This window comes from Mercenaria mercenaria, chromosome 19, assembly GCF_021730395.1.
Source record: "Mercenaria mercenaria strain notata chromosome 19, MADL_Memer_1, whole genome shotgun sequence".
Taxonomy (NCBI): domain Eukaryota; kingdom Metazoa; phylum Mollusca; class Bivalvia; order Venerida; family Veneridae; genus Mercenaria; species Mercenaria mercenaria.
This window is the reverse complement of record NC_069379.1, coordinates 20,223,587-20,240,167: the sequence shown is the minus strand read 5'-3', so window position 1 is coordinate 20,240,167 and position 16,581 is coordinate 20,223,587. Positions and strand designations below refer to the sequence as shown.

Here is a 16,581-nt window from a genome sequence, read left to right as displayed (position 1 = left end):
ATATGAATTAAACTGTACCATTCATTAGATTCAAAATATATTTCGTAGTAAAATTAATAGATCAAAAGGATTTAAAATTACCAAGACAACACATTCTTTACTAGTCTCGACTTTAAATACCCGCCTATCACTATGATCCGTATCTATACGTACATTAATACAAATACAATGTATATTCCATATTTGCGCTTTTTGCCACGTTGACGTCCGTTTGGACGCGAACGTCAACGTGACAAAAAGCGCAAATATGGAATATACATTGTATTTGTATTAATGTACGTATAGATACGGATCATAATGATAGGCGGGTATTTATCGAAAACATATGTCTTCAATATGAAGTAGAGAAAAAAATAAAACCCAACATATCTACATGACTAAGTTTGAAGCATACATGTGAAGCATAAGCGAGAATTAACAATACTTATAATTGTAATAGTAAATTATCATTAATTTAAGAGATAATCACACATATATAATTACAGAATCAAAAAATTTAAAACTTAAAAAAATACGATATAAGGAAAAATGCATTCAGGCGGTAGAAAAGGGGACCTTGAAGCAACAATAAGGGGAGGTAATAAAATGGCTATAAAATATCAAAATGAAGTAAGATAGTGCAGATATATTCTTAACTTGTACATATGTATTTTATATTATTTTGAAATTAGAAAATAAATTAAAAATAATACAATATTAAGCTATAGGAATATTGTGAAAGTGTTAGTATATAAAACCCCATTAAAATTACTCGGGACTGTATCACACAGTAATCAATACGCTGGTGTTTATACTAAATGGGAGCACGGTATATAAACGGTGAATCCAGGAAGTTTCTCACGGTATTTAACCGGTGAATCCAGGACATTTCACGTAATAATGTATTCATATCATTATGAACAACGTCAACTGGTAAAAAACCGTAGTCATCGGAATTATGATCAGTGCTGTTGAAATGTATAGCCACGCCATTAGCATAATATGCAGGATCGGTGAAATTTTTAATGTTAAATTTATGACTGTTCATACATGTTGTGTTTGACCGACATATTGCTTGTTACACATTTTACAAGTTATGACATAAATGACATTTGATGATGTGCAGTCTGTATTAAATCTAAGTTTGTACAAAGAAGAATTTGAAGAACTAACGAATTCATCAGTTTCTTCTAACTCATCAGTTTCTTCTATCCTGCTACAATGTGTACATCTAGGTCGGTAGCATTTGCTGGAGCGGGCGCTGATGGGGGTAGGGGGCATTGCAGAATATCTAGAATTTACAAGAAAGTCTTTAAGATTTACCACGTTTATATTATTTGCATTATTTCGTTTCCTACACTCAGTAGAATTAACGAGTACAAATATCGTAGTGAAAATAACGAATACAATTATACTTTACTACCTATTTTCTTGTGCTAATGGTGCTGCTGTTTACTTATTTTTGGTTGTTGTTCTTAAGCATATAGATGCAGGTGCACGGTGGACCAACGAAATAAGTTTTGCCGCATGAAAATATTGAAGAAAAATATAATAACGGATAAAAAAAAATATTATAATGAAAATAATTAGTGTTCCTTGTTGGTGGTTTGATGTAACATACGGAAAAAGTATAATAATTACACTTTTATGTTACTTTCACTAGATGGAAAGTTTATCTCTTTTCGAATCTCAAATTGTTGTACAGCCTTTTTATACACCTCTGCAAACATGTATATACGTTAGTTGAAAATTATGGTTCCTATTTGAGCAAAGGTGTTCTTTCGTTGCGTTCTGAGGAAGGGCGGTAGGTTTTGTATGCCTTTTGTTTATCCTCCTGAAATTTCTTACTCTCAGTCTCGTCCAATGTACTATTTTCGCTGTAAATAATAACCAGATAAGTATAATTTTTGCTGTGAATAAATGTGAAAGTTAAACTCGCTTCACATATTAATCAATTATAATGACATTGCCAAATAGTCTCAATGTGACATCATATAATTATATACACCATATTCATCAGTTTCTAGAGCTATACTGTCAATCGATTTCTTTGCATTATTTCGTTTCCTACACTCAGCTGTACTGTTAACGTTGTACATTTTATTTTTGTGAAAAGTTTTGATATAACTTCACAGAAACAGCAGTTTTTGAATAAGACATATTTCTTTGTTGATGAAAATGTTATGGCGTCTAAAGTACGATCAAACTGTTATCAGCATCTAGAAGCATCATTCGGTAACAGTTTGTCCTTCTTTGCCTATTTTACTGAGAGTAAATCGTTTTCCTTTCTAGAATTTCCTTTTGCTACATTATATTGTCATATTAAACATTAAGTTCTATACTGCTTTTATCTTTCTATTCCTTACAAATATAAAAACAGCTTTTCGTAAAGTGTGCTGAATTTAAATCTAGATTCGAAAAAAGGAAGACTCACTTATTACCTGTTTATTCGGTACCAACAATCATACCAAAACAAACTGAGTTAAAGAAAAACAATGTATAATATGACGATAACCTGTCATCAAACATCCAACTACTGTTATAGTTACTGTTGCATTTGTATGGAATTCTCCCCAAGAAGTGCATCAACGTTGAAATTCGGTGGATTAACATGGCGAAGAACTGTATAAGGAGCACCAAGCCGTATACTACTATCACTAAGAAACCTAGAATAAAACATTACATTTCACTGATAAATTATACATTGCACTTTGAGAAACAAGTTATATTTAGAAATGTTGAAAATACATGAGATGAATATACTACAAAACACAGTATAATAGCAAAGGTTTGCGAAAACAGACTAGATCTCAACGTCTTTTGTTTTTTCCTACTTTAGAATGTTTGTCAATGTAGGAAGTTTCTCTGTAATCTAAATTTATATTTTTATTTATTTTTCTTAATAAATTGTTTACTAGCTTTTAATACATTTTAATGTGCAAACGTGTTCGGGCTTACACTTAATTCACACATATTGAGAGTTTTGTTACCATTATAATTGAATTTCTCATAAAAACAGGACAAAATTCAATTGAAATAATAAATTCATCAGAAACAAGAAATGTTACAATAAGAACATTTTGGAGGCATAGATGAAACGTATTTTGGTGTAATTCACTTCTTGTACGTCAGTTTACGTTATTGACAGGCTGGAAACTAATGTTTTTGCTTTAGCAGTTAAATAGTATATCCCGGTAGCATAAATTGGTATGTGTATTGCTACTGATTACGTACATAATCCACAACATGGCAAAATATGCATATATTTGGTCTTACATGTCTGCCATATTCAATTCCGATTTTACTTCTTTCCTTTATGATGTAAATGTTCCCAAAAAGTACGTCACTTTGTACACATGGTTTCATTTATGTGTGATCATGGTGATTAGATTAAGATTTTCTATTTAACAAATAATCAATCTACATACCAATTGGATTACTTCCGAACACGCCGAGTAGTTTCCCTTTATCAGCTAGCGTGGAAATCAGTATTAACCATAGGACATTTATCATAGCAAAAACCACAAGCCACTTGTTTCGCAATTCTCGGAGCTTTACTAAATATAAAAAAATAATGAGACAAATTCTTCCGACTTAGAACATTTGAGTATCAAAGTCAATACCTTAAAGAAATGATTGATATAATGTTATGTTTATAGTGCTTAAATTAACCGACCGCACTATTGCTACTTCTGAAAAATAAATGTGCATTCGGAAAATATTTGGAGAAAAATGTGAGTTTATTATATACTAATTAATATGTTTTAAACAGACTGTTACGTTGTCCCTGTATGTCCCTAAACTCGAGGAATATAAAGGCATAAACTTATTTAATTGAAGTTCGTTATTTTAGAAGACGCTACTATGACTCGTAATTTTAGAAGGCACTACTATGACATGCAAATATTTGATTTATTATATAATAAGCAGTTTCTATTTTTTGTGCATGTAAATAAATTATATGAGCTTAATATTACAGTCAGAATTACATAAACATTCAAGAAATATAGCGTATACCAAGTCCTTTTGTACAACCAGAAACGTATAAATTCTTTTATATGCATGGCGTATATCAAGTAATTTCATGTCTACATTTTGAGGTTGTCCGTGAGGCAAGCGATGCTGCCGATGACATAAATGGATAAATGGTGGTTTATGGTGGTTTAAATTGTAATAAGCATACCCTGTAGAAGGAACGATAAAAAAACCTAAAGAATTTGTGGATATTACATGCCACATAATGCTCGACAAGAAGCTGTATGTGACAGGTCTATATGATAACATGACATAACATAACATATCTATAGTGACGCAAAAAAAATGCCTACAGTATATTTTAGTTCAATATTGAAACAAAACTGATATATGTGTTTATCACATTTTGTTTTACGCTTAAGTTGTTGTCAGAGCAATCGAGTCTTTTCCAGATTATGTTAATCTGGTCAGAAATCTGCCCTTATTGCCAACTTAATATGACTCCAAGCAAATGAAAATTTATGAATAATCCTTTCTTGTCTAGTAAAAGCAAAATGATATCTGTAGACTATACTCTAGAATGTTTTATGATTCAAATAAGAGTAATCGTTAACGAGGATTAAAATAAATGTTACGTTATGCCCCAATCTGTCTTGTATTTATTTACGTTCTTATGTAAACATTATCATTAATACAGACAGGACGTTTTAATAGAAATAAACACAAAATTGCAATGATAATAAATAATAATTGATAATTCCAAAAAAATATATTCGGTAATTGATATCTTTCTTTACTTATCATGAAAAATGACACTTTCAAATCAAGTCATACCTTTTAAATGTTCGTCTGATTCGAAAACTGTAGACTGTGGGATGAGACATCCTTTTCTGAGAGCCTCCCAATAGGAATTCATGTCACTGGTCGTATGAGGATCCGCTGGTGTGAGGTCTTTTATTTCCTTTAGGACGTTTACTTGTTTCTGTTGAGCTGTGCAATATAATTCCATTGATTTATATTGTTCGTGTTACAGATATGCACAATCAACTTGAAACAAAATAGAAAACAATCAGTAGCAATCGCAAAGAAAGAACATATACATAGTATAATAACGAATACAGACCGAATACAACCCATTTTCGTTCTATTTAATGAATGTATCCTTACAAGTAAGCGCTGAAATCACTAAATAATTTCATTATTTATATAAAAAAAACTTCCCAGGTTAAAGTAACTCTCCTCACATTGCAGCAATTTGTAATGCCCGAATACATTCAGTTGAAGAGTTTTACATTTCTATCATTTGCCGTTTATTAAAGACGAACTGAGTCGTTTTGATAAAGAACATTTTGGACCTTAATTACAATCATTGACTTCAAAGGTCCTCAATGCAAAATCATCATATTACATGTTATTCACTTAGAGTTCATTTTATTCATTTATTGTCGTTTTTTCCTACTTTTTTCTTTTCGTAATCTTTTAGGAACGTCTTTTCATTTTGATCCATAGCTACATCATAGACGAGAAAAAGTTATTGCTGACTTAGATTGTATGCAAATTCTTCCTTATTCAAATGTACTGATGCATATACCAGCTATAACGTTGCGTCCATTATGGTGCTGTCTGTTTCTAGCAATTTTAACATAACGTACTGATTTTATTGACCTTGCGCAGAACCTGCAAATTTAAAGTCGATCATTGACAACTGGGTGAGCGAGTCGACCTTTTAGCTCAGCGGTCGAGCGGTTTGTTGATTAAACAAGCTATGTTAGTTAACTTATTGTTCAGTTGAAAAGTAAAGATGTGAACATATCTACAATTCTTTAGTCTTAATTTTAAACGTGTTGTGTATTTGGTTGTAAGGGATATTAACTCTAATTGCCTGTTCCCTTTAAACAAATTATTTATTCCAAATTTGCGTTTTGAAGAATGACACATGTGGCAAGCTCATGACCGTAGAAATAAATCCGTTCTGGAAAAACCTTACCAGGTAAGAAACAGACAAAAGGGAACCTTGTTGACTTAATTGCTTCATTCTTTGATTTGTCAAAATACAAGTTATCCTTAGAGATCCCGGATGAGACCCCCCCCCCCCCCCCCCCCACCCCCAATTGTAAGGATACAATCTATATGACCAAATGAAGTGCCTACTATTTTTATATATTAAACAATGAAATGGGTCTAATCTCTAAAGGGACTTTATCTAATCTCTAAGGGGACTCAATCAAACAGAGTCTGCAATTTTCACTGTTTGCGTTGTTTTCTGTGCTTCCGAGGGATCTACTTTTCAGATTATATATACTTTTCAGATTATATTTGTCTTAGACTAGCTGACAAACTAAACTGAATGTCCTTTGTCAAAACGTAATGCTGTTAGGGCCTATATATCTAATATATAAAGTTTTCCTCTAGCTAATTCGCTTAAATCTTCTTCTTCTTTTCGTTCGCGATTCGCTTAAATGATTCGTGTACCAATATATTATCATATATAACATTCAACTACCATATAGATAAAACCACAATGCATTCTGTAGTTTGCCAATAACACTGGAACTATCCTATTGTCTCAGTAGACTACCAAACTGTCTCAGCTCTCCGATGCTCAGACTATATATTCTAACAACTACACCGTACGCAGATGTATAGCTAGCTTCTATGCGCTGACCATAAAGCTCAAAACCTAGTTACAATACTACAACTCTTCTTTCTTTATTTGCACTAACAGCGTGACTTCGTTTTAACTGGTGCAATTGATAGAATATATTTCTGATTGGTCCATATTCGTACATAGTTCTTCACAATGTGTAATTGCTCTAACAAAAGTTGGTTCCCGATTTAAAAAAACATAATTTGTAATACTGGGACCCGGGTCCTCCATGGCCGAGATGTTAAGGTAGCTGACGTAAAATAACTTGCCCCTCATCGATGATGTTAATAGAAGGTCAGTGGGTGGTTCTACCCAAGAGCCCGCTTGTGATGAAATAATGCACGGATGGGAACCTCCGGTCTTCCTCTACCGTCAAAGCTGAAAAGTCGCCTTATGACCTACACTTGTGCCGTAACGACGTTAAACCCATTAAAACAAACAAAATACGCAGACCCAGCTATCACTGTAATTAACACAATTCAGCCATAAATGACCCAATTCCCATTATTAATAGCAATTCAACTATAATTATAGCAATGAAAGTATGAAAATGGTGTCAAGCACTATTTGTGTATATGAGTTACTCTATCAATATTTCAGATATACATATTATTCTGACACGTTTTTGAAGTCTTATTCTCAGTTTTCCGCTCAAAGATACATGAATTGAATGCTTTATAAATGCAACAATGTTGTTTCAACACGTTACCTTTTGTTGGTTTTTTCAATTTCTTTATGGCTGTTAGGAATCGCTTGATGTGTCCTATAAAAAGGTAGATTTGATTTTTAGAATGATAATTCATTACATTTTTTCCCTATTTTTATTTGTTATATATAACTAGTTTATTCAGTAACATAGTATAAATAATTGCTTGGTCACTGGTCAAAACTGCTATAGAAATTTAGTGTGTAATAGCACAATGTCGTACATGTAACTATTGGACAAATACATTTATCAAACCCAATTTAACCAAGCTAGTGAAATTGTGTAATTTAAAAGTGCCATGGATATGATTAATAAATCTTTGTCAAAATCAAATGGCTTATGTATAGGTTTGACAAACTATGCATTATTTATGTTACAAGTATAAAAAAGTGCTTTATTTACTCAAGGGCATGAACATCCCTCTGAAATAAGGTAAAGGGGTTTTATTGCAGAAATATGTAAATACACTTTGAAAACTTTGATCACATATATAATTTTAGGCGTGCCTGTGCCTTTAACTGTAATAATTTCCTACCAATTTTTGTTATGCCTAGGAGTTCTTTAATGTCTTTGACATTGAAATCGACTAGGATTTCCAAATCCCGTTGCGCTATCACACTGTTCCTTTTAAAATTGTCATTGTATTGATAGAGGTCAATGCGTTTCAACCAAGATTCAACATTTTCCTGAAACATAAAAAAAATCATCATATTTAATGTCTTAGTTTGCTTCCATAGATTTAAACTTGACTATATCTATTTTAAGCTACAATATGGTAAGTGCTTTTGAAAACTATTATAAAAATTGCATACAAAAAGATATATAATAAATAATTAATACATTACCAAATACAAATGAACACATTTGTCTAAAAATAAGTGACTTTGTACCCATGCATGTCCTAAATATAAGCACGTAATATTCATTATAGACTTCCTTGTTGCGTGTAATATCAACGAAAAAAAATACAGAATCAATTAACAAAACTAACAGCTAACCGTTTGGGATTTAATAAAACGAATAACATTTCAGAAACAATGAACCTTTAATTGAAGTTGCAACTATTATAAATTTTTGAGGTTTTGCACACAAATGAGGTATATGAGGTTTAGGAAACATCATTTATCTTATCATGCAGATGTCCACGCGACGTTATAACGACAAGTCTAATTGTGTATCATCGGCATGTTCCGCTTCATTGATTTACAGGTGAGATATGACCCTTGTTTTGTCAAATTTTATAATGTTTGTGCTGCTTCTTCTATACCACTGGTTGGTATTCAACCAAACTTTGAACGAGCGATTAATTATATATCGTCGGAATGTTTTGTTCAGTAACTTTCACCGCCGGAGATATGGCACTTAATTTGTGTCATTTTAATATATCTGCTAGGGAATTGGTGGGAGACATGTGTCTTTTGTGAAAAACAACCTCTTTTTGTTTCTGTTTTGTTCAGAGCCAGTTAGAAGATTCAGAAGTATGAAACACAATCATGTTGTTATTAACATTACCTTACATTAACCGAGAGTGATAATAATATCAATTTATTTTTATTTTCTAAAAAACTTTGATGATAAAAATGGTGTTTGTCAGCATTTGTCTACCACTGGAGTATATACAGAGTCTGAAAAAGTCGGTTTTTCTGGAGGATGGTTAGAATCATGAAAGATAATAAGAACTGCTTATTTATCAATTTTGAGGTGAGTCATCATCTGACATGTGCTGACTTATCTGTATGTCTACATTCATTTGTAAACTTTTTGAATAAACCAATACTCACCGGTACTTCTGTTGGTATTTCGTAATCTTTTAGTTCTTTTATTTTCATCAAAATTTTTCCTCTATTTATCTTGTCTAAAAAGATAAATCAAATTGAAAAAACAAGTAAAATATATAGCAGAAACATACCCTGGTAAAACTGTTAGACAGGCCTACAAATACTTCGTTATTTTTAATATATAAAAACGTTGTGATGTAAATATCATTTTGGTTCTGATATGTCTTTTATATACACAAGTGGATGAAATATGGAAGCACTTTTTTGCGCCATCTAGTAGGTCGAAATGACATTGGCATGAAAATGTTGTAATAGAATCAAAGCCCAAAAAATAAAAAAAACGGATGCATAGACGTCTTACGGATAATTTTGCGCGGCTTATAATGTATCAAGAATGTAGCAAAGTTCTTTTTATGTATAGTTTGATTCGTTTGATTCTGCAATGTCAGGTCTTTGATATAAAATAATGTACGTCATATACCGCAAATGGCTGAAGAAACTACAGATCAAAATAACGAGACCACAAGACCATAGGAAAATTCAGTAATATTCCGCTTATATGCTATATATCGCTGCTTTGATTAAGTTAAATTTCAATAAAAGTAAACAGGTTTTCCTGCCGAACTTTAACAGATGTTGACAAAATGCCGGAAAATGTGCCTACAGTTAACTGCAACTTTGTCCTCGCGGACCTATATGCTGCTTAGGCATTGGACACAGAGGAAAATGGTTGCTCTCGGCGGCTGTTTGGAGCCAAGTCATATGTAACAAGGCTTCCATATTACCTTATGTACTGAAAATACAATAAGCTTTTGTTCATATTAAAGTTCCAGTGCCGCTATATGAAGTTAAATTAACTTACTGTCTATTCCAATGTCTTTCAATTCTCTTTTAGTCAATCCGCTGATAAATGAAGTTTTTTCATACCCGTTGTCTTTTAATAGTTTAGCTTCCGCTTTCTGAAAGTGAATTAGAGGCAAACTACTTAAATGACATCAATACAAGTAAAAAATGCCATAAAACGTTATTGAATATCTTAGTTTTCAATATAAGAAATATTACTGTTTCGAAATTTGGCTAAGATATATCATATCCTGCAATGACCTGCTTTTAAGAATATGACTGGTGTAGAGGTAGATTTTTATGACACACGAATATTCCTTCCATGAACACATTAGACACAATAGACGAAATGCTAAAACTGGGCCATATGTTTGAATAGGTATTATATAAATTAACTTAACACTTAACCTAACAATTTAGAGAAAAATAACTCAAATCGTAGAAAGGAACGATTGTTTCACATGAAAACTGTATATATGAAACTTGAACTATTATCCTTCAAACAAGCTGTCAGTGTAGTGATATATTGCATAATTGGGCCGCAATTTCGGACAGTTCAACGCCTTTTTAAATTCAGTAATTTCAAGACTTTTTACATGTCTTCGTTTTGATGCATTTGCAATAACGTCCCACTGTTGTAAATACGTAAAAGCTTAAACGTAGTATTTAGCAATTGTTTCTTTTTATTGCTTACAAATCAAATTTATTTTTAGGTGGTACAACTTTTTTCTTTTGTTCTTTCTATTAAGTATCTGGAGAACATGTTATGCTGAGGTAGATTGTTGGTAAAGATGTTGATTGTTTATCAGATTAAGTAAGATGTTGACAACACAACGGTATAAAGTTTTTTTTGAAATATAAATATACATTTTTGCGACTCAATGTTTTATTTGCTGAATACTTACTGGGATTACACTTTTATTTTTGTTTATTTCTCTTATTAGCAGAACACCTTATACTGTGCCTATTTTAAGGAAAAAAAAGACTACCATGTCCGATAACCATGCCTCCACACAGGGATCTTCATCTTGAGTCTGACCTCTAAAACTCTTCCCTGAAAAAGTTACTTGTTATTGAATGGGGTGCTAAAATCATCGTCAAATACTTATATATAATAGAAAATATATTTAATACTGGAAACAGATGTTTTGTTGTTCTGACAAAAACGTAGAAAGTGGTAAATTAAAATGTAAATATTGATTTTTATTGTTATAATTTCACTGTTTAAAACATATAACTTCATTTATAATTATTCATACACCTTATCATATTGGTAAAATGATTTTATCTTTTACTTAACAATTATATAATACTTCTTCAAGACTTGACGCGTATCCATTGATTTGATCTATCAATTAAAATTTTATGCAAAATAATAACAAAAAAGGATATTTGAAATAGAATTCCTATATAGATATGAAATAATTATTTGGTATTAGTACAACAACAACACATTTTCTTATATATTTCATTTGTAGCCATTTAAGATGTTCGAATACGTAATCCAAACAAACACAATCATACACTACATATACTGACCAGTAACTGTCCATACTAAATTTCAGCTTGTTTTATGAAAGTCTTCAAAAACATTGCATCGCTCTGTATATAGACATAACTATATCATAATTTTATGCTTACAACACATGAATAAAATGTATACATACGTAGATCAGGTCCCTTTCCATCCTCTGTAACGCCTGTTGGTAATTTGCTAGAGCTTAAAGAAAAGAAAGATTTAATCTAATCCTGAAACATTTTTACACACAATTGTTCATTGCTTATAATATCTTTAAATACGAAAAAGTATTAAATTTCAATATTGATAACTTTTTCGTTTGTTGGGAAATACGAAAAATTGTAAGAAATGGTCATAACTAAGGGAAGTGATTCTGAAGAAATACATCAATTGGGCGTATATGACACATCAGCTTAACCTAAGTCGAAATATTTCACAGACTGGGCAGAAAAATATCAATTTGACCATCGCATGTGACATAGACCTTTGAGCTAGAGTTCCTAGTATAACCCGTAACACATTGTCCGATTACATTTGTTTGAATTAATATTAAAATCCCCAAATTGATTACAAAGTTATGAAACATATAAATATCTCTTTTGACCTTTAATCTCCGAGTGAGACATTGCCCTTTGAGTAATGTGTGCTAATGACAGAATTTACGATAATATGGCTAATATTAACCTTGTTTCGTCACTGTTACCATCACTTTTCGAATTATTTGAGTTCGAAGTATCTTCAGTGCCTTTACTTCCAGTTTCATGTATAGTCTGAGTGTTATCTTGCATTCTACGAGATAGGCAGCATCTTGAAAATACAACATATGTGTCTACATAAGCAACATACGTTCTTTAATGGCGGATATGATCTTACAAATGATTCATCTATCAGTTTCGATTACGACTTAACAGTCATCTAATAGAAAATGAAGAAATTCAATGCTTTTTAAGAGACCTGCATTATGAAATAGTAGTAAAATGATAACAGTAGTCAAAACGCTGAACTAACTTATATATCAATAATTTAAAGATATTGATAAAATCTATAAAAAGATTCTTTGGAAGTATAGAATGCAACCAAGGTAGGGTTGATAGAAATTTGGGTTACTGTGTTCATATATTTATTTTATAAGGCTTGTCTACAAAAAAAAGTGTATAGATAAATTGAAAAAAATTAAAGTCAGGTCGATCTTTATATTTTCTTCGACTTACCAAGTAAATTTCCATTGAGAAAACTAAATGCTATCCATGTATTGATCTACGTTATATATAGAAACTTTAAACAAACATTAAAAGTATAAATGTTTACCAGTTATTGTATAGAAATACTTACATCATGTGAGATGAAAATACATTCGATATAAAAACTAACTTAATCAACATTCAAAATGGAATGGCGATTTAGCCAGAAGTGTTACTGTATATACATTTATATCAAAGTATGATAGTGCTGATTAGATGATTATATTTGTTTTGTCATAATTTGTCATAATTAAAGTTCTCAAAATGCAAAAAAAAATATCATCATGATCATTAGGCTATAACATAGTATATGTGCTGTGTTAAGCACAACTGCAACTGAATATGAATTATGTATTTTTAAGGCACTCGCAACAGTTTTCCGGACGGGTCGATATTTACCCCAACATCGTGCCAATTTGGTTTCGATGTAGCTCACTGCAGGGTTGGTGCGGACTTCTGCGCCTGTTCGGAAGTGATTATTTAATGTCGCGTATGGCAAAAATTCGCATATTATTGTATGTTCGCATGCATTTAATGTACAAAATGTATAATATACTGACTAAAGGTTAGGGTAAGTATTACCATGGTTACAAAATATTTACATTTAAAGTACTTTTAGTTCAAACTGCTTCAATCCGACATATACTGGAGTCTGTTATTTATACCAACGCTCCAACTCTGCATTGAGTCGCAGCTGTTTCTAATCCCGTACCGTACCCGTACCGTACATTCGTAAACTTTAGGTTTTGTTAAAAAAAGGCGGAAACTTTCATCGTTCTATGCTATCAGAATGCTTAAGAAACACCTTAACATCCGATTATTAAGAAATCTGCCGTTTGATATTTTATATATACATTTCTAAGTCATTTGCTCAAACACTGAAAGAGTATTTCGTACCAACCTGCGTTGTATAAATGCCCGCCACACCCCACCTCGTTGTAATTTGATTTAAGCGAAATCTATTATGGTGACCTATCTATTTTCTTTTTGTTTTAGATTAGGTAGATATAACCAAAGGTATGTGCAGAGTTTGATTAAATTCTATTATGTAAAACTAGATAAAATAGCAGAAGTACCAACTTAAAACTGACAATAAAAAACAAGCAAAAATAGCCCTTGGGTCTGCTGAACAAGTATTCATTTCTTTACAAAATCATGTTCTTTTTATTTCTCTGATAATGTTTCAAATAGATATATTGTTTTCCGTTGTGAAAATGATCAAATTTATGCTGATTATTGTATTTTACTGAAATATATTTTAGGATTACAGAAATTTTGAATAATGTTTAAAAAAGCACCATATCTAGGGGCAAATTAAATTGAAACAAAGCTGGTGACCTGGTATTTTTATTTCATTTTTCAATACATCATAACATGATCTTTTAATACAAAACATTTTATCAAAATCTATTATTGAGAAAAAACTTACGAAACTCTAGCGAGCGTCCTTAAATTCGGAATTATTTAGAACTATAGGCAGTATCTTAGTAGCTTCTTAGTATTTTTATATACTACAGTTGTATGGGATTAGATAATACAAAACGCAATATTGTGGTGTACTGGTCTTAGTATTTTATAATGCAACATTATTGTAAGAATTTTACTATTGTTGCGCATATGATAAATACAAAACGTAAAGGAGTAGAATCCCTAGAACCAGTGTGTACATAAAACCCACTTAGAACAATAGATCGCTTTAGTTAAGCGGGCCACCCACAAAATGAGAATAATGGTGAAAAGATGTAAAAGACAGGTTTCTTTTATCCGTAAACGAGATACATGGTTATTATATAATAAAAAACAACACAAAAGAGTGATCGTTTTAACATCGACACCAGTCATAATATATAAACATGTGCTATTAATATAGGAAAATCGCCTTGGGACTGTAAGTTACACATTTTAAAAGGAAATGGAGGGTTTGGACACTGTTGTCGCATATCTGTCGTAAACTCAGTCTTCATACAGCTTGTTAGACGAAATGACCGCGTAAATAATATAATTTTCTACAGTACCCAGCTTAGCTCTAACGCTCCTGACTAAAGACACAGCCGTATACAATAAAACAATGTCATGTAAATATGGTTTCTGTATACTATTGCAGTCAGCCAGCAACAGTCAACTTTTAGGAAATTTACATTTACTATTTCCATTCTGACTGACAAGTTGAACATGAAACAACGACAACTTAGGAATTCTCTATCAATCTATCTGAAACAAAATGGAGTATTTTCTCTAGTTTTGTGCTCTGTTAATTATAGGACATACGCTTCTGCTAGACCTGCTCGGAGAAACTGATCGGGCTTTTGAGTTAAAATTTATGTTCCTTTAAAAATAAACTGATAATAAAATAAATAAGGAGATTACAAAGAAGCAATAAATGCAACCAAGCAAAACGATTAACGTTGGTTTGAATGAGTTTGTTCATGCGAGGTGTTGAAATATGTGAACAACCCCACACCCTTCCCCAAGCACGCCTTAAGCTCTATCATTCAGAATTATTCAATGTAATCCGTGATCAAAAAGGACCTGAATAATAACAGAAATGAGATAACCTTTCCAAAAATAGTTTGGTCAAACATTGTGGTATATATACATACGTGCATATATATTTGAAAACTGCAAGAAATTTGTCGTGCCATGATTTGCCTTCTGGTCTGACAATACTTTGCTCAGCCTCTCTTGTCCCTGCAGATAAAAGATTAAATATATCGATCCTTTGATTTTCTTGTAAAAAAAAAAAAAGAAAAAAGAAAATGCACACTACATAACTGAATATTGTAGTATACAAAAATATGTCTCTTTATTCTTAAAATAGGTAATTGTCATTAAATCTTTTAAATGAAGTAAAACAAAAATTTGGGAGTAAAAACTGAATGATAAATTGAAAATCTGTCATATTTTACGTTACTCTATATCCAGTTAAAACTTCTAGTATTAAGCAGTATTATATTAAAGCAATTTTCATGAGCTGTAGCACCATTATGTATGAAATGAAACTTGGTCGCTCAATATCTTTTGTAACCAATGAATTGTCATCAAAAGGCACTGTTATTTCAGGATATAGCTTATAAAACTAAATTTGTAAACGCCGCAGTTTTTATGTATAAGAAAAAAGCACACGTAACAAACGTAACATGCAAATATTATCATGTAACTAGAACAGATCATGTTAACAAATATACAGGGATATAAACTGAAGCAAAGATTACCAGGATATAGAAAAAAATACTGAGGTAGAGCTTCCAAGGTTATTGACAGAGATAACCTGAGATAGAGCGTCCCAAGATATTCAGACTGATTATCTGGGTAATGTTCAGATTCACAAGAAAAGCAGAGAGAAAAACTGAAGTACCCATTTTAAAGAAATAGAGAGAGATAAATTGTAAGTTTACAAATTCCAGGGATAAAAAGAAAGAGAAACTGGGGTACAGATTTCCAGCATATACGGAGGATAAATTATAAGGAGAAATAAACTGAGTTAAATTTTCGTAGAATATACAGAGAGATAATCCAAGATACAGCTTTCCAATCTATACGGAGAGTTAAACTGAGGTAGAGCTTCCAAAGGTTGTTAATGAGATATATTGAGGTAGAGATTTCAAGGATTTGTAGACAGATAAACAAAGGTACAGATTCACAGGTATACAGAATGATAAACTGAGGTACAGATGCCCAGGACATCCCAAGACAGACAGAGAGATAACCTGAGATAGTTTTTTTCCAAGATATACAGAGATATGAGAAAAAGAGATAATCTTAGGTAGAGTTTCACAGGATATACAGTTAGATTAACTGAGGTAGAGCTTCCTTAAATATACAGAGAGATAACAAGAGGTGCCGTTTCCCTGGATATAAGGAGAGATGGGACAGAGTTTCAAACGATATAAATA

The 16,581-nt window shown here is 31.8% G+C and overlaps 1 protein-coding gene across 3 annotated transcripts in view; it reads right to left on the bottom strand.

Annotated features, from left to right (window-relative positions):
- Window positions 1-254: 254 nt before the first annotated feature.
- The window catches only part of LOC123542823 (uncharacterized), a 57,496-nt gene continuing 41,169 nt past the window's right edge, over window positions 255-16,581 (bottom strand). For 2 of the 3 annotated variants that reach the window (XM_053530976.1, XM_053530975.1), the window contains exons 19-30: window positions 15,289-15,376; window positions 12,132-12,254; window positions 11,596-11,648; window positions 10,918-10,982; window positions 9,948-10,044; window positions 9,089-9,162; window positions 7,843-7,993; window positions 7,311-7,364; window positions 4,789-4,944; window positions 3,408-3,536; window positions 2,495-2,645; window positions 255-1,856 (exon numbers count right to left, since the gene is read on the bottom strand). In XM_053530976.1, the coding sequence (XP_053386951.1) occupies window positions 1,739-1,856; window positions 2,495-2,645; window positions 3,408-3,536; window positions 4,789-4,944; window positions 7,311-7,364; window positions 7,843-7,993; window positions 9,089-9,162; window positions 9,948-10,044; window positions 10,918-10,982; window positions 11,596-11,648; window positions 12,132-12,254; window positions 15,289-15,376 (1,259 nt within the window). In that variant the 3' untranslated portion in view covers window positions 255-1,738. The remainder of the gene's footprint in view (window positions 1,857-2,494; window positions 2,646-3,407; window positions 3,537-4,788; window positions 4,945-7,310; window positions 7,365-7,842; window positions 7,994-9,088; window positions 9,163-9,947; window positions 10,045-10,917; window positions 10,983-11,595; window positions 11,649-12,131; window positions 12,255-15,288; window positions 15,377-16,581) is intronic. The other variant, XR_008368562.1, reaches the window with a different exon arrangement.